Consider the following 18,245-nt stretch of genomic DNA (forward strand, 5'->3'; position numbering starts at 1 on the left):
CAAGTATAGTAAAATAAAAGGAAATTACATTGCGTTGCATTATATTGCATTTAACCTAATTTAAATAATTTCTCATTATTATTACATAAAATTAATAAAATGTAATTAAGAGAAGTTAAGTCAAAATAAAAAAAATAAAAAATAAAGATGTAAAATCAAATATTTTACTTAAGACAATAAAAGATAAATAAAATATAAAACAAGAATAAAATAACTAAACAAATTTTCGTTCACCAAACAATAAATAAATAAATAAAGTTACTGAACATAATAATAAAAAAGAAACCACATAGATGTAACTAATGCATTGGATTGTAGATTTTGTTGGTATATTAAATTGGAACAGCACAAAGGAAAGAAAGAAACCCCTTCAGTTAAAAGCTAACAAAATAATAGATAACTAATAAAAAAAAGTTGATTTGACTGGACATGGCTTAGTAGGTAGCATATGCTGCTAGCGTTCAGTCTTTCAAGTCATTATTCCATCAAAAGAAACGTAATATTATTAAAATGTATTTAAAAATAATAATAAAATAATAAAGTTAAAAAAAAACTACCCATAACTACTTTATTTTTGCAACCTCATTTTAATCAAATGCTGCAAATACTTACGGTGTCATTCTCACAAACTCTCCTTTCTCATATTCATGGTTCATTTTACAACTCTTTCATAGTTCTTTCATTCATCTCTACACAAATACTTCAAGAAAGTTGAAGGTAAGAGACAATACCTGAAATAGTTATGCTTTTTACTTTTGAATCTTCTAGGTGCCTCTAAAAAATTTTCTCCCCTTCTCTGAAAAATGATTGTGGTCTCCTCTCTTCCTTTTCCAGTTCTTTCTTTTTTTTCTCTTCCATTTAAAATATTTTGCCGCTCTTTTAATTTTTTCGTTTATGAAAAGGCCTCCTTTCCAAATTTCTTACTTGAGCTTTTATACCTCCTTCTATCTCACGTTTTAGGGTTTTTTTTTTTTACAAAATGCTAAAGTTCTGAGTTTTCCTTTCTTGTGTATGGAGTCAGTTTTGAAATTGCAGTGTAAACCTGCATGGTGCAAGACTTCTATTTTCATGATCCGTTTTCTCTCTTTTTTCAAAATTTTTTATTTTTCTATAAAATAATTTTATTTTATTTTTATAAACTAAAAAAAATAAAAATTTGGAAGCCATTTCAAAGATGCAAAAATTGGTATTCACATACATTCATGAATATTTTGTTAAATTTTTTTTGCTAGCATGGATTTTTTTTCACTATTGTGTATTCGTGACAATTAACAAGAAAATGGTGCATTGTTTGCTAAGATAAAAATGCAAACTGTAATGTTACTAAGAAAGCATCATTGTGTATTTTCCGTAGAAAGTCCCTTCCCAAATGGTACATATTGGGGGGTTAATTAATTACGTATATTGACGGAGCCACCACGTATAAGTTCTTTCTTCTTCTTTTTTTCATTTACAAACTAAACAATAAATTTTAACTGCCAAATATTAAATCAAGAGTACAAGTTTCGTCATGAATCGAGTGAGAAAAGTAAATTATTGACATATAATTTAAATTAAATTTAACTAAAAATAACTGTAGTCATTTATATATATAATTATACAAATAATATTAACTCTTTTACATTCTTACTAACTGCTACAAGGTTAGTCAAATACTTTACTATATCTGGTATAATTTCCTTCCTCGCTTCAAAGAGGACTGAATGTATAAATAGCATGATTACGCCTTTGTTCAACTACATGACATGGCATCCTCCAAAAAAAATGTCATGATTATGGAATATTATATATACCCAAATACACTTAATCAATTGATACATCATAACTTGGGCTAAAAAAAAGAAATAGATAGGGTTCAACTACAACTAAACTAGCTGGGGCACCCTCGTCCAACAACCCAAATTCATGTTTGACCTCAGGAACATATTCCACATACAGAGACTTATTGATATATTTTATTCCAAAAAAAGAAAAAGAAAAAAATCCACCTGCAACTAATATTACTTATGGCTGGCATTAGCATAAAGCTTTTCCTTGATCAAGTGCTAATAGCCTAAACTTTCCTAATCACTCTTTCTGAAAAATATGCTTCGCTCTTCAGCGTTCCAAGACTCAAAAGCCACGGTACTGAAATTGACTAGCTCCATAACTTTTCACATATTGTTCTGCTCCCACTGTTACATCGTCTAGCTCTTCATGCAACCGCAATTCTTCAATCTACACCAAAGCCACACAATTATCAACACTCCTTTTAACAAAGCAATCAACATTGTGCTCCCTAATGTCACTATAATACTAGTTAAACATTACAATTAGGTAATTAATTAAATTTTTCTTGAAATTTGAGAAAACTACAAAATTACAAAGGTTTACCCAGAAATCGACTTCGTCTTCATATCGGGGAGGCTTCGGAATCTCGCTGGCCTCGTCGTTGCGTGCAAATCTGCCACGTATGCGTGGGCGATTGTCGGCTAGTGTCTTTCGGCATGCATACTGCTACCACATAAAAACAACACTTTCAGACCTTTCTTTTTCCCCCTTCTACGATATGCTGTTATTTCATGCGTTGCCACATAATTAAAATCTTTTTTTTATGGTGTATAGAAATTAGAATTGTGTGTGTTTATTTTATATAACCTCTTATATGCCTCATTCTATGCAATTTTATTTCAATAAAAAAATGATGGTGTGTTAAGTTGGCATTATTTGTATAACTAACTAGGGCATCATTCGAACAAGTAGTAGTGGGTTTCTCTCTCTCTCCCCTCAATTATTAGAGCAAAAGAAATATAGTGTTAGTATTCTTTACTTACCTTAATGGTCTTATTGAAGTTCCTCTGGGTTCTCTTGGCTCTGTATTTAGAAATTCTCTCTTTTCTTTCTTCCGCACTGTAACGCCCTACTTTGAAGTTCGGTTCCTCCAACAATGGCGCCTCCGATGAGGACATGTGATTTGCCTTCATGTTCTGATCAATAAGTAAAACAAACTTCAATAAAACATATTTTTAAAGGAAAAAATAACAAGGAAAGAATCACTATAACTAAATGCCATTGTAATCTACAGTTAAAAGAATATTTGTTAATAAAAAAATGTGACTCAAAACTTTTACACATCTTAATTATATTTGATGATTCAAAATTAGCTTTATCAAAATAAAGTTTACTTAACTTAAAAATAAACCAGTCCTTAATCACGAAATTTTGATTTTAATTATTAAAAAATCAATTTTAATCTTAAATTTTGAAATTCATAGTTTTAATCTCTCTTACTTACCTCATGCATAAAAAATTTACATGTAACAAATTTTTTTGGTTAGTTACATTATCGTAAAGAATAAAAGGTATTAAATTTTATAAGAACGTAGATATCAAAAATCATATCTTAAGCATATTGTTATTTACCTGCAAATCTCCTGTGCTGCAAACCCTTCTCATTTGTCCACCGAAGAGACTATCTTCAGGGGAGCTCATGTCATGGCTTTGAAATTTTGGGGAATCCACGAGAGCATCACAGTGAGGCTGTGACACAAAACCTGGCTTCCCTTCAAAAGAGTTACTGCTGAAACTCCTCTGCATGTACTTTGAAACATTTTCAGTGCCACTATAACTGTGAGGAAGATATTGCTGACCGTACACATAATCAACACCCACTTGACATTCCTCACTCTTCACTTCCAACCCATCAAAACCAGAGAAACTTCCAATTTCATTTGCTAAATTTTGGCCACTTGACAGAGCGTGCACACGGTTATTGTTAGCATGATGATAAAGGGTGAGGTTTTCCAAGTGGGCACTTGGAGGAGAGAATGAGAAAAAAGATGGGGAAAATGGGTCAACGGAAGAAGGAAGAGTGGTTGAATTCTCTTGAGCTACATCAGTGGGAGAATTGGTGAGGAGAGGAAAAGGGTCACAGAGAAATGGAAGGTCTCCAACTCCATCAGAAAAGACCAAGTCTGGGCTTGAATGTGTGTGGAAAGTAGTTCCAAAACCATAGAGATCAGAAGACATAGAAACAAAACTCGTGGAGGAATCGAACCTCTGAATCCGCAAAAACAACACGAAGAAACTGTTAGTGGCTTGGTGGAACAAGTAAAATAATAATAATAATAACGAATTTAGTTTTGTGTGTTGGTGACGGGTGCTATTTTGTCCATGTATGTATTCCTTTGTGAGTGAGAGTAGAGTGAATGATGAAATGGAAGGCCTAGTAATGGTAACTGGTTTGAACAACAAGACAAAACGAAACTTGTTCCTTTCTGTGTCTGTGTCCTTAGTGACGTTGCCCAATACCACAGGTTGAGGGCTGAGACCAGTCTATCCCTGCTTCTATGCTTCGTTAATTTATATAACAAATCATCTTCCACATTTCCCACTTTGTCCCTCTTCTTTTTTATATTCTTCAAGGTCCCTTCGTGGGCCCCTTTTAAATTATACCATCCTGTCAAAATTACTTTCAACACGTTTGGTTTCATGTTCAAGAAAGAAAACTCATACTCACATCATATCTCTTTAATATATTTGTATTTATTAATCAATTTTTTTATAATATAAGTGAGAAATGTTATATTAAGAGTCATACTTTTATAATTTTTATTAGACTTTAATTAATAATTAAAATATATTTAAAAAGATGTATTACTATTTATTCTCTCCATGCAAATTCCGTTTAAGAAATTTCTAAAAACGAAATTAATTTTTATTTAAAATTTAAATTATTTTATAATTATTAATTTTGGAAAAGGGAATTTTCAATCTCGAGAGCGACTGCACTGAGTTGTTCGAGGCCCAAATACAACGTTAGGCCCAACACCCAGTCCACCTTCCAACCAACCAATTCAAATTTTGAGTCCAAAGCCTATTGTCATCCAATTCAAATACGACTGCTAAATTTGGGTCTACTTGGGGCGATTCCCTTTTCTTCTTTGGGTACAAATGCTGATTCGCTCGCACACTAATGGTGTAATGTTATGATTTTCTGTCAGGCTTGCGCCTCCTGAATGTTGCAAATAAGTGAAAAAAACGGTGATAAAAAAAGGGTAAAAAGTAAATGAAAAAATATATATGATCATAATATCTATGGAATATAAATCATACAAAAAATCAATCGTATAGTTGTGTATCGAAACATTAAAAATATCTATTTTATCTTAAATTTAATTATAAATTTAGTTCTTATATTTAATATACATTTATGTATAAAAATTTATATTTTGATTCTCGTGTGAAAAGTTGTTTATAGATCAATTCATGCCGTTAATCAAAGTTAGAATAATATTGATTTTGAATCCTATATTTGACGCTATTTTATATTATTATATAAACATTCGATCATGTCTTTGATAAAGTTTATAAAACTTGCAAAATTTTACAAGTTTTTTACGAGACATTTAGAAGAACATTAAAATTTGTAACCAATCACACATTTAGCTTATTTTATTATAAAACTCATCAAAACAAACTATAAACTTTCACCCAATAAATCTTTATTGAACATTGAATTAAATTATTTATACAAATACCGTATTTTAATAAGGTCAAATCTCACGTAATAAATTAATAGCAAAAATCTCACGCAATAAATTTTTATTCAACATTGAATTAAGTTATTTATATAAATATCTAATTTTAATAATGTCAAATGTCAAAGATAGAAGACATCTTAAATTAACATTTTTCCATACATACAAGCAAGCTTCAAGATCAAATCCAAAATATGATGCTTGAACTTGATTCTCTTGTACTCTAGCAAACACAAGTTGCTGGTTAAAACTATTATCATGTTTGTGCGTGTTTATGCAATATTATATAGTTTTAATAATACAAATTGAAATAAAGAAATATATGGTCAAAGTATCCCATCTATTGTACCTTGCTGACTGCTAATATTAAGTAATATCTGATATTAAATTATTTTGTACAACCCTTACAATGAGGATAACTTCAAAATGAAAAAGGATTTATTTTAGGTAAAACTATCATCTATTTTGTTTATTGGTACCATTTTTTAATTCAATTATTGAAACAACAATACTATCTCAATGATTATAAATATCAAAATTTATATAAATTAAAATACATAAGTGTAAAAATCTATAGTCAGTATTTGTTTATATTAAAAAAATCAAAATCAAATTATGTTAAAATATTAAATTATTTTACTTATTAAAAATTCTTAAATCAAAGATTAAACTAAAAAATTTTAATATTTATAAAAAGTACTCAGTGGAATAAATTAAATAATACTAATTTCTAAAATAAATAGATAATTTCTCAAATTAAAATTCAATGAGTATTTTCTTATATAAAAAAAATATAAAAAAATTATTCCCTAAAATAACAGATATTGTCTTAAAACCGAAAGGCCATCCCAAGAAAAACCCGACAAAAGCAATCTTATTACAAAAAGTCAGAGTAAAGAAACATCATTTAAATGAGAAATATATTCTTTTGTACAAATACGAATTCGCATAGCATGATTATTGTTTCTCTATTAATTTTTTATTAATACTTTTTATATAAACTCTCATCTTAGATTGGTTAATTTTGAAGTAATAAATATTTTTATTAATATTTTTAAAAATAAATTTTAAATTATAACTTTTTTAAAACTAATTTTCTGTTCGAGATAATTTTAATCAAGTGTTATGAGTTTCACTATTACTATTGACAAAACTTTTATTTTTAAATTTTAAAAAATTAATTTTACTACTAAAAATACAAAATTTATAATTTTTTTATTTTTTAAAATAAATTTTGCAAAAAAAATACGAAACATAAAATTTTTATGCGTATCAAACTATTATAGATTTTATAATTATAAAAAATATTTATTTAAAAAAAAAGTTTCATGAGATGGACGGAAAAATTGTTCGTTAAAAAAATTGTGTCTATTCTCATGCCGCTTGAAGTATTACATCTACCTTAATCTGTCCTTCCAAGTAAAAGAAAGCTGAGATTGGGAGATGAAATAAAGTTATCTTATTCATCGAATTTGTCTGCTCTTTTCAAACTCAGATTGAAAGATGAAAGAAAGCTTCATATGGCACTCTCTTTCACTCTTCTGCTAGAAGCTTCATTTGGTAAACTCCTGCGATGATTCAATAATCACATTATTTGTGCCAATAAAATGTCCAATGAATATTTTTTTTCTTTGGCGCCTTTGGTAAAAGCGCTGTGCAATGGCAGAATTTTTTTTATAAATAGTTTCGCCATTTATCTGGGGAAACTTTTTCTATTTTTAAATAAATATTTTTTTATAAATATAAAATTTATAATAATTTAACACATACAAATTTTATAAGTTTTATATTTTTTGGCAAAATTTATTTTAAAAAAAAATTATGAATTTCACATTTTTAAAAGTAAAATTTATTTTTTAAAATTTAAAAATAAAAATTTCGTTAATAATTATAACAAAATTTATGACAAGTGACTAAATTTATTCCACACAGAAAAATAGTTTTAAAAAATTATAATTTAAAAATTTTATTTTTTAAAAAACATTATTTAAATAAAAAAGCCATTAACAATATCTATTTTAAATATAACACATGTTTTAATTATTTTTTTAAATTATATTCATATCTCTTAAAGTTCAATATTATTTTAATCTTCTTAATTATTTATAATTACATAAAAGTACAAAAATTTAGTTATAAAAAATAATATTATATTGTTAATATATAAATTAACAAATGCGAGGTTAAAAAAAAGTATTGATTAAAAATTTATCAAATATTAAAATGTGTGAACATAATTGATATTCTTATTATAATGTTGAACGTCTATATTTAGTTCTTCATCTTATTTCATAATTTTCTTTCCTTTTTTTTAAAAAGAACGTTCGTATTGTTGAAAAAATCAATAACGTTTGACCTCAAAAACCCTTGATTGTGAAGAATCATTAAATGGCCATTACCTGTTACAGAGAACCTTTCTTTGGTTTTACGGGTCTACTAACAGCCAAGCTATGAGTCGATAGACCAATTGGGAAGTTCAAGGTTCTACGCGCAAACCCCAAACCAAAACCACGCGCATTCTCCCTCTTCAATTCTCACTCTCCTTCTTTCGAATCCTCTCTACTCTTTATATCTATATCGTTTTCACATTTCTGAACCGACCCGATCCAGAGTTTCCGTTACAGTACTGAAGAAAGAAGAAGAAGAAAGTGGCCATGGCGTCTCAGGAGCACATCGAAAAGATGCAAGCGCGGCAAAATTATCGGAATCTATGGCACACCGATCTCATGAGAACAATTCAGGCTGATACTCCTTGTAAGTACGCTTCACTCTCACTGTCGCTTTTGAATTTCGCGTTTCTGTCTTATGCTGACGTCGTTTTCCGAACTTAATTGCGTGCAGATTGTTGCTTTGCGTTGTGGTGGTACGTGGTCTGGAACTATCTATTTACTGTACTGCTGTTTCGTCACTTCTGGTTTTCTATAGATCTGATTATTGTTCTTTGGGCTTTGTATTTTTTTTTTTTTTTGGCTTGGACGATGATTCGAATAATTTTCGATTTCTGTTGTTGATCTTTTTGTGGTTATGGATCTAGGGTTTACGTTGACTGGCATTGACTAAGGAAATTGCTTGATATTTTGCGTAATGAAATTGATCTGTGTTATTAATTGTTTCATGTGTATTTTTAAGATCTGTAGATCTGGGGAAGGAAAGGGTGAAAAATTCGTTTTGTAGACTTGTAGGACAAAGACAAACTGTGCTTATTCTTGGTGGTTTAAGATTGTACTGAACTGGCAAGGAGTTGCTAAGTGTAAAATGATTGTTGGGATTCTCTGTCTTTATGTATAATACCTTGAAAGGTAGGCAGTGAGTGTTGAAGGAATCTGGCGACTGGTCTTTATGTCAGTGTCATTTCCCGATTGAAGGGTCCGCATCACTGTTCTAGTGTTCCACACAGGCCAGACCTCAATGTGAAGGCTTTTGTGAAAATTCAATAATTTTAACACTGATCTGGCTCGAAGAAAAAAAAGTTATAACAGTGTGATGCCACCACATTCATCAGAGTGAGGGAAATGTCTGCTGTTATCATGAATCAATTATGTATTGAGATCGATATGTTGGTTTTGAACTATTGGAAACTAGTATATATCCATAGGGATTTGCTAGGGAGTTTGGGGGAGGGGAAAGGGAATGATTTGAAGGATTAGGGAGCGGAGGGGGAATGGGGTGGTTAAACCCTATCTGTTTTTGGATGTTAATTTTTCTACAAAAAAACCTGAGTTGGGGAAGCTTACAAATTGCATGTGAGAGAGGTTTTGGGGGCTTTTCAAAATTTCTCTACTCCTTCAGTCCTCCCCTTCTTTTCATTAACTCACAAACAAGGATAATTTTTTAAAAACCCCTCCCCTGTCCTTCTCCCTCCCCCCCCAAGTCAAGCTCACAAACAAAGCCTAAAGGCACTTGTGGTGCTTTCATCTTTTGACAATCTGTTGTATCTGTCTCTGCTAGTAACCAGTTGATAAAGATTTATTAGGGTTATGTTTCTTTGCTCAATGAAGTTTTTTTTTTTTTTTTTTTCCAGTTGCATTGGATCATAATATATCTTCTGTGGACACCTTGTGCATATAAGCTTTCTGATGCATGTAGTGATTAATGCTAAAAAATTTAAACATGCTCCTTGAGATTAGATGCAGATTCAGGCTTGATTAGATAATATACCTTGATTGTTAAAAAAAAAAAAAAAATAGAGAATAGACCTTCTTAGTGTGTTGTATGACATGTGCTTGGAGTTGGCTTCCATTTGCAAGTGTATGTCTGTACTTTGTTTAGAATATTTATGTATGGTCCGCTTGGGTAACCAGTGTCTGCATTTGATCTTTCATTTGTGTGCTTGTCAATTCAATGAACTGATTCATGAATATCTCCTATTCTCTTTCAGTTGGAGCACAATTTTAATTGGCCTACATTGATGGCATAAATTTAATTTGTTTTCTTCAGTAGTAATCTAATTTTCTAATGTGTCAATATAGTGCACCATGCGTGTCATACCTGCTTCGCAAACGAGCTCTTTATGATGATATGTCAAGGTAATTGATACTGTTTCTGTTTTCCCAAGCTTCGAAATGACTTACATGGTCTGTTTGTGTGATTTATTTGTTTTATTTATTCCAGATACACGTGTTGTGCTGGTTACATGCCCTGCAGTGGTAGGTGTGGTGAAAGTAAATGTCCTGAATTTTGCCTTTGCACTGAGGTATATAAATATTTACTCATTTTGTTTCCTTATTTAGCCACTTGGTATATTATTATGGATGTTTTTGGCAGTATCAACTTTCTCTATCAGTCAGTTTGGGCATTATCCTTAGCCATGGCATAGTCCATGTCTATAATGGGATATTAGGGGAAATGATAGTCGAAGACTTGAAATATGAATGGGTAGGAAATAATGGAAAAAGACAAAAGAAATGCCGGATTTTATGGTTAGTCTGGTAAATTGTTTCCAATATTTGAGATTGGGCCTATTACTGCTGTTATTATTGTTATATTTGGAATAATGAAAATTAGATGTGACAAAAGTGGTTGACTCTTAACTGTGAAGAATGTTCAGCTTCAGCCATAGAAACAAAATCTTTTGATCTCTCCTTGGAATATGGTGACATTGTCTTCAAAACGAAACTGGAGTGGCTGATCTGACTAGTTCAACTGTGAACTAGTGCCTTCTGATTTAATGATCAGTCTGGTTTTAAAGACATTGGTAATGACAGTAGGCAGTACCACAGTAGGATAATTTTAGATGCAGTCCTAGTAGGAAATGAGATAGTTGAAGGTTTAAGGTTAAATTAATCTGTAACTACTAATTGGGAATTTTCAATTAAACTGGTGTGTTTCTTACTGTTGGATAGTTTTGAGGCCCACTAAAAATTTCTGAAATTATAGGCCCACACTTTTTGTAATTGGGTTGTAGTTTCAGAATTTCTACTTGGATCCCTACTTATGGTACTCTTATGGTATGTATCCAGTTAGGAATTTTTGAACTCTAGGGACAATATTTCAAACTTTGAATAGAGTTCTGATTGAAATTCCTTAGCAGTGCAGGAACATATAGATTAGTATAACCAATATTTTAAAGGAAGGACAAGGTTTTAAGCTAGATTTTGAGAAAGCTTGTGTTCAATTCAAAAATGAGGATTTCTGAACAATGTTTAAATAGAAATGATCATTTCAATTAGGACCCAGGTGAGACTTTTTTAAAAGAGGACTTGGATGGTGGATGACTGGATTTGCTTTTCTAATAATGAACTAAGCTGTTGATATCATTGATTAAGCCATAATTCTTTTATGTTTAACCATTCTTTTCATTTTAGGTTGCTGAGTTATCACATAGTTGAAAAAAATGGAAGTATATTGAAACTAGAGTTAAAGGCAAAAACGTTGCTTTATTCAGATATTTACTGTTATTAAATAGCATTTGGGCTTATAAATTGTTATTTACTATTAAATAAAGATCATGGGGGATTCATTTGGAGTTGATTTTCTGAGTCATGAATTTTCTATGGTTATTTCAGATAGCGCTGATAAATTTTTGTTATGCATTGTTGTTTCAGGTTTTCCTCTGCTTTGGAAATTCGGTGGCCTCAACTCGCTTTCTATTGCAAGACGAATTTAACATTCAAACTACGCAATGTGATAATTGCATTATTGTACTCTCTCTCGCTTTCTCATATTCACTGGCAAATACATGCAAGTAGTTTTTTCAATGGTATTATGTTAATTATATGTAATTCTTTTGTTTAGGGTTTCATGTTTTGCCTTCAACAAATTGCATGCATATTCTCAATTGTTGCCTTAATTGTGGGAAGCGACGAAATTCAAGAGGCTTCTCAGTTGCTATCATGCTTGGCTGACTTCGTGTACTGCACGTAAGGCTTCCTTTTCTCTCCCTAAGTTTCATCAATCGTGCACTTTATAGTGGAAGACGTTTGCACTGAATTTATTTTTCTTTCCATTTGTAGGGTGTGCGCATGCATGCAGGTAAGTTTGTTATTGCTCATGAATGATTAATCATAATGTCGTCTCCATGGTAATTATTACCCAAACAAAATTTATTTGCAGACGCAGCACAAGATTGAGATGGACAAGCGTGATGGGAAGTTTGGACCCCAGCCGGTAATGGCAGTGCCACCTGTTCAGCAGATGTCACGCATCGATCAGCCAGTTCCTCCTTCTGTTGGGTATGCGCCACAACCAGCCGGGTATGCACCACAACCAGCATATGGACAGCCCTATGGTGGTTACCCACCTGCTCCACCACCTTCTCAAGGATATCCTGCTCCTGGATATCCCCCTGCTGGCTATCCTCCACCAGGATATCCCCCTTCTGGTTACGCTAGGTGATTATTAACTTAGCATGCCTTCTCAGTAATCGGTGTTTTCTTCAAGTTCGCACAATTGGAGCTTTGTCAAGCTATGTCATGCGTGTGTGGTGAAATGCAGTAGTTCCATCAACTAATTATTTTGCATTTGCCCCATAAGTTTTGATTTCTGACTTGAGATTATAATGCCTATCGTGTTGTCCATTCTGATACTTCGACTTCTGTATATCGATCTCATCGGTGTTTATACATAGTTCTCTCTTGTTTCGTTCGTTATGTGCAATTCCTGGTGTAATGTACTGTTGCAAATATTGATAAAACCCCGTGATTCAATTGTCATTTTGGTCAGCTGTGCTGTTAGCATTTAGCACAGTCGTACCTGAAAGCTCTTGTATCGAAAATGTGTTAAAATGGCACGATAATAAGTGGCGTGTTAATTTAAGGAGGCATTTAAAAGATTTTATAGAAATTTTTTAAAACTTATCATATAAGCTTGTAGTTTTTAAATTTAAAAATGTTGATTATAATCATAACTTGCAAATTTTGTAACCTTTTTTCATGTACCTAGAGAAGTTTGCAAAATTAAGCTTATATGGAACAAAATCAACTCGAGGAATAATATTCTTTCAAAGGTCAGCCAAATCTTAAGGCGCGTGAAGTTTCCATTTTAAATCTCAAAAAATATTCTTGGCCAAAAAAAAATTGAAAAAAATATTCTTACTAGTTATAAATTACTTGTTAAATAATATTAGTTTAGGAAAGATAAATAAATATTTTTCCTTAAAAGAATATTTTCATCGTTTTATCTGTATTTGACCATTTTAAGTTTCTTTTAGGGAAAAGTTTATTAAATACAATTCTATAAATCATCCAGTGCATAGATCAATGTTCATTATATGATATCGTTTCCCCTTAAACAGTATTGTTGAGTTTCAATCCTTCGGCAAAAAAAAAAAATGATAAGCTAATTTTACAAAATTTTTCTCATCCTTTTTTATTTCAAGTCACAAGATCTAAGGATATACTACTCATCAATTTTCATTTTTGTCCTGGATAGGACAATATTTGGTCACTAGAACAAAAAAAAATTCAAATACCTCTTCGGTCTAAAAGACAGACATTCCTCCAATAGATTAAAAAAGATAATTAAAGAGACAAAAATGGATAATTACTAATTAATTGCTTATGTAATCAAAAGGCTAAATTTAGAGCTAAGCCATGAAACTTATTAGTTCAATATTTTGCCTATAAAAAAAAGTAAAAGATACAGATAAAAAGGTTGACTTGTGAGTATTAAATAGTATTTATTGCTTAGACTGACACTTAACTTTATTATCAAAGTGTCTTTTGCAGGTACCTTCTCCACATCATATAAAAAGAGAATCTGGAATATTTGTAAGGACATCACGATACAAGACAGAAAAAAGGATAATTGAAGACTATTGTATTTTTAATAGAAACAATTTTATTAGTAATTTTTAAACTAAAAAATTATAAAATTATCAAGCAATTTTACCTTTAATTTTAAATCTCTTATTTTAACTCAAACTTTAAAGTAATTTTTAAAATAAAATAAACCAAACACTATCTATATTTATTTTACATAAATTTTGCATCTTAAAAAGTCTGAAAGATTATTGACAAATAAAATTATAGTAATTTTGATAAAATATTTTTTATTAATTTAAAAAACACCTTGTACTAAAGTTTGCTTTAAGCTAAAATAAACATTGGATCAACCTATTTCTTCTGGGTAACTAAAGGATAAAAATATAAAGTACCTCTTTAAATTTTTACGGTAGATCTTCGGTTGTTCTAAACCCCAACCAATATGTCTCTACCACTGCACCTCTATGGCTGCAAAACTCAGAGAAAATTTTTGGTGAACCTTCTATTATTTCACCCTGCTATGCCTTCTCTAGTATCAAGGGCCATGTTCACCAACTTAAGAAATGTTACTATTAGAAAAATTACTTTCTTCATGTTCATAATTTTCTTCTAACAAAAATCAAATACCTATAATCCAAAATAGAACTTTCTTTGAAATAGGATTCCAAAAATCCCCTCAAATTAAAGAAAAACAAAAATTCTATTAAGTTGTAGGAGAAATTAAAGTCAAATAAAAAAATAGAATTTTTTTTATATGTATGAAAATATACAAAAACTGATGGAGGCATCAGTGTTATTAGTGCATATATAAATCCAATCTTTTCTTATAATAGGAAGGGATAAACTCTGATTCCTCCTTGCAATAGTTATTTTAGATTCTGTATGAGCGAGTTCTATGGTACAAAAATGTTATAAAGATTATATATTTTCCTTTACACCTTCAAACTTGAAGGTTCGTGAAAGCAGTTTGGTAATTACAAAGTTCTCAACCAGGTCTATCTCTTACTCTATCATCTGTCTTCGATTATCAAATGGATAGTTAGATTTTTTTAATTCTCCAAATAATGATGGTTAATAATTTAGACTTGAAGAATAATAAAAAAATAAAAAGATTCATTTTAATTTGTCGTTAGTGTTTTAATTACTTGAATTTATAGAATAATAGAGAAATAAAAAGACATATGCAAGGATGTGGAAATGAACGGAGAAGATAACGATTGAATAATAAATTACAAAATTATTCTTTTATATTACTATTTTATCCAAAATATTATTATTCATTAGATTAAATAATTTTTTAATTAAACGGTTCATAATGCATCTTAATATTATACAACTTTTTGAAGAGAAATTTTTTTCCTTCCTTATAAAAATTTTGGAAGGAGTATGAAAATACCATCTTCTTCGTAAGTTAATCTAATTTTAGCAATTTACCTATTTTATTCCGACTCCTGTGAGATAAATTATTGGGTGATATGGGATCCAAGTACTCACGTTTTGTCATATGATAAATTTTTTTTAAAAAAAATACACGAGTCACTTTTTTATTTGTTGGAAGCATAGTGGTCCACCAGTATACAAAGTTATTTTGGGTTTCTCTCTCGGTGAAGAGATTTAAACGTGATTATTACGATTTAAGCATTTTTTCTTGATTTTTGTTAACTTTTCTTCCCTTTTTTTTTTTATCTTGCTTTGGCTTCAAGTTTTTGTCCTTTCGAGTATTGTCAGCGTAGGGGCATGTCCCTCAATATTTTCTTTTTCACTCTGTTTCAAATAATTTTATCCTTATTTTGACGAGTGAAGGGTGTTAGGAAATCCCAATTTGGTCTCAAGTTACATTAATGAATTTATTGTGTTGGAATGGCCCTTAAAATAGCTTCAAATGGGAAATAAGAGAGTAGTGATAGTGGAAAATGACTCGAGGTCAATTGGAATGACTCAATTCATGACATTCTTGTGAAGAGTGTGTGTTAAACAGGTACAGACTTGCAATAAGCTATACACACTCCCTTTGATAAAATGAAATGGACAAATTTGATCAAAAATTGCAGCCAACAAGGCTACCATGTGAATATATGAGCAAATGAAATAAGGAAATAAATAAATGAGATATTTTGAAAAAAAATAATGATAAATGCGGACACCATTTTGCAATACATTATTAATTTTTTTAAATTTTATAAAAATAAAAATAGATTTGACATAACTTTTATAATGTTTAACAAATTATAATTAATAGTAAAACATAATTTAAAAAACATTAAAAAATTAAACTATTAACATTTCTCGTGAAAAGATGATGTCCCTGATCCGGCGCCAAGCAATGTTGTCATAAACGACGAAAAAGCTTGGCAGCCATAGGCCCCCACCTTGTTTTGTTGTTGGTTCTCTCATCTATCATAATCAATCATGTTAAAGCATTAATTACTCACAGTGCACCAACGTCACTTCTCTTTTTCAGATTTTCCTACGCAATTAAAATCACCCATTCCCATTCTTCTACGTTACCTCCCTTCCATCAAAACAATCTCCTTTTATGACTCCTAATTTGTCTAATCCCTCCCGCAAATCCTTTGCTTCCCACTCCAACCATCATATTAATTTTTTTTAAAAAAGCATACACATCTTATTATTACGTAAATTTAATATAAAAGATACTATTCATTAAATTCCTTAATAAGTCAGTGACTGGTAAACTGGACCCACTCTAACAATGCAAAATCTAAACCAAACAACATTCATTACTGTATAATAATACTCTCCGAACATCCCATTCAATGACATCAATGATTAACCAACGAACGTTTGCTTGCAAATTCGAAACGGAAAGATAAATGTACTAGTAATTCTATGCTGTAACTGTTCAAATCAAATAATGGCCCGCGCGCGTGCATTCATTATCATTCACTAAGCTATTCGTCTCGAATTGGCAAATGCTTCATAACCAAATTAAAAACGAACTCACTCATAAGATGAACACGATCCCAATTCTACAAAATTCATCTAAATAAAATCGATATACAGCTAAAGTCTCCTCTTTTTCATGACCTTTGTATATATACACAAACACAAGAAAAAAAATGCAAGAAAAGAAGAAGAAAAACCCACTTAAATGGAACATCCCCAAAAGAAGTAAATTAAGCAACATGAGGATATTGTAAGTAGAATTCGGGGATCCCAGAAGCAGCCCAAAGTCTTTGATTAAAAAGAGCTTGCATATCTTCGGGTACAAAGGGTGTTCGGCACAAGGGGCACGTTCTCTGATCGTACCCCATCCAACGGTCCAAACACCCTCGATGGAATATGTGTCGACAATTTGCCAACCGTCTGATCTCATCGTTTTCCTCGAACTCACTCAAACACACAGCGCAACTCTCGGGTGGGTCCACCAGCTCCCCGAACTTCACCACCGGAAGAATTTCCCTTATTAAGATTGCAGACACCGACTCGAATTCGGGTATCCGGGTCGAACTTTCGGGCCAGGTAATGTCGGGTTCGAGGAAATGGTGGAGGCCCATGAAGCCGAAAAGGGTGGAAATGAGTTTTCTGATGAGAACAAAGAGGGAGAAGAGGTGAAGGAGGAGTTTTGGGAAGAGAAGCTCCGTGTAGCCCACTGGGAATCCCATGAGAACTTGGCGTGTAAGAGAAATAGAGAGGGAGAGAGAGTGAAGAAGAAGAAGCAGAATATGGGTTATATAGAAGAAGTTAAGTGTTCGATGTTGAAATGGCAACAAGCTAAGGCTTTATGGAGATCTAAAGAGAGTGGCGCTGTAGCATCCTGCAATTGGAAATGGACAGTTTCAGTATGAAATTAATTAATTAATTACTGAGAAAGGAAGAAGGATGTACAATGCTCTTTATTATCTCCTTTAACTGCTAACCTGTCTTATTTATGGACTCACCTTCTTCGTTGTCACTCAACAATGTTTTTTTTTTTTTTTTTTTAATTTATGTCTAAAATCACAAGATAAAAAAATAAGAATATTTATTATCTTATATGGTAAGTATATTTATTTATTTTTTCACTGTTCATTAATGAGATTTTGACGATTCCAAAACCGACCAAGGGAGGGTGTTATGTACTTGGCTTAAAAATAAGTTCAAAACGAAAAAAGGACGGCCAAGTAATAAAATCTGGCCGGGTACATAGTATTTTTTTAAAATTTTTGAATTTTAGTCGAAATGTACAATATTAAAAATTATTAATTTCTTAATGTAGACTATATTTATTCTCTGTAATAAATAATTATATTTGCATCAAATAAAAATCACTGTAAAATATTAATAAAGGCTATTTTATTGTTGAAAAATAATTTTACATTTGTAAAATTTTCAAATTAATTAATTTTTAAAATTTATATTAAATTTTTCTCTACTTTAAATTTCAGCTACTAGTATATTTTGATTAATTACTTTTAAGTTTATCTAAAATTAATTACTATTATTTTTCTTTTTAGATTTGAGTAGCTTACACTCTAAATTGATTTTTTTTAAAATTATTTATTAAATTGGAAGATGACTTAGC

General features: G+C 30.9%; 3 protein-coding genes across 3 annotated transcripts; 1 reads left to right on the forward strand and 2 right to left on the reverse strand.

Annotated features, from left to right (window-relative positions):
- Nucleotides 1-1,902: 1,902 nt before the first annotated feature.
- LOC113856401 (two-component response regulator-like APRR5) lies at nucleotides 1,903-4,019 on the reverse strand. The gene is made up of 4 exons (XM_027488203.1): nucleotides 3,403-4,019; nucleotides 2,814-2,966; nucleotides 2,374-2,493; nucleotides 1,903-2,217 (listed from the first exon to the last, which is right to left on the reverse strand). Exons 1-4 carry the CDS (start codon nucleotides 4,006-4,008, stop codon nucleotides 2,113-2,115), a joined length of 984 nt encoding a protein of 327 aa, XP_027344004.1. The 5' UTR covers nucleotides 4,009-4,019; the 3' UTR covers nucleotides 1,903-2,112.
- Nucleotides 4,020-7,800: 3,781 nt separating this feature from the next.
- Nucleotides 7,801-12,652, forward strand: LOC113853934. The gene is made up of 8 exons (XM_027484656.1): nucleotides 7,801-8,273; nucleotides 8,361-8,382; nucleotides 9,989-10,045; nucleotides 10,131-10,212; nucleotides 11,564-11,659; nucleotides 11,754-11,878; nucleotides 11,972-11,990; nucleotides 12,072-12,652. The coding sequence occupies exons 1-8, from the start codon at nucleotides 8,174-8,176 to the stop codon at nucleotides 12,351-12,353; spliced, it is 783 nt and encodes a 260-aa protein (XP_027340457.1). The 5' UTR covers nucleotides 7,801-8,173; the 3' UTR covers nucleotides 12,354-12,652.
- A 4,142-nt stretch (nucleotides 12,653-16,794) lies between these two features.
- Nucleotides 16,795-17,358, reverse strand: LOC113856372 (E3 ubiquitin-protein ligase RHA1B). Its single transcript, XM_027488164.1, has one exon. It carries the CDS (start codon nucleotides 17,344-17,346, stop codon nucleotides 16,858-16,860), a length of 489 nt encoding a protein of 162 aa, XP_027343965.1. The 5' UTR covers nucleotides 17,347-17,358; the 3' UTR covers nucleotides 16,795-16,857.
- Between the last annotated feature and the right edge of the window lie 887 nt (nucleotides 17,359-18,245).

Source organism: Abrus precatorius, unplaced genomic scaffold (assembly GCF_003935025.1).
Source record: "Abrus precatorius isolate BTA unplaced genomic scaffold, Abrus_2018 Scaffold11, whole genome shotgun sequence".
Lineage (NCBI taxonomy): Eukaryota > Viridiplantae > Streptophyta > Magnoliopsida > Fabales > Fabaceae > Abrus > Abrus precatorius.

What these genes read in the sequence shown, in the direction of transcription:
- LOC113856401 (XM_027488203.1), bottom strand. Translation starts at nt 4,008, where the DNA reads ATGTCTTCTGATCTCTATGGTTTTGGAACTACTTTCCACACACATTCA. An exon ending in ACTTCAATAAGACCATTAAG is followed by an intron (nt 2,494 to 2,813) that starts GTAAGTAAAGAA and finishes ATGTGGTAGCAG; the next exon opens with TATGCATGCCGAAAGACACT. An exon ending in AAGACGAAGTCGATTTCTGG is followed by an intron (nt 2,218 to 2,373) that starts GTAAACCTTTGT and finishes GCTTTGGTGTAG; the next exon opens with ATTGAAGAATTGCGGTTGCA.
- LOC113853934 (XM_027484656.1), top strand. Translation starts at nt 8,174, where the DNA reads ATGGCGTCTCAGGAGCACATCGAAAAGATGCAAGCGCGGCAAAATTAT. An exon ending in AATTCAGGCTGATACTCCTT is followed by an intron (nt 8,274 to 8,360) that starts GTAAGTACGCTT and finishes AATTGCGTGCAG; the next exon opens with ATTGTTGCTTTGCGTTGTGG. An exon ending in AATTTTGCCTTTGCACTGAG is followed by an intron (nt 10,213 to 11,563) that starts GTATATAAATAT and finishes TTGTTGTTTCAG; the next exon opens with GTTTTCCTCTGCTTTGGAAA.
- LOC113856372 (XM_027488164.1), bottom strand. Translation starts at nt 17,346, where the DNA reads ATGGGATTCCCAGTGGGCTACACGGAGCTTCTCTTCCCAAAACTCCTC.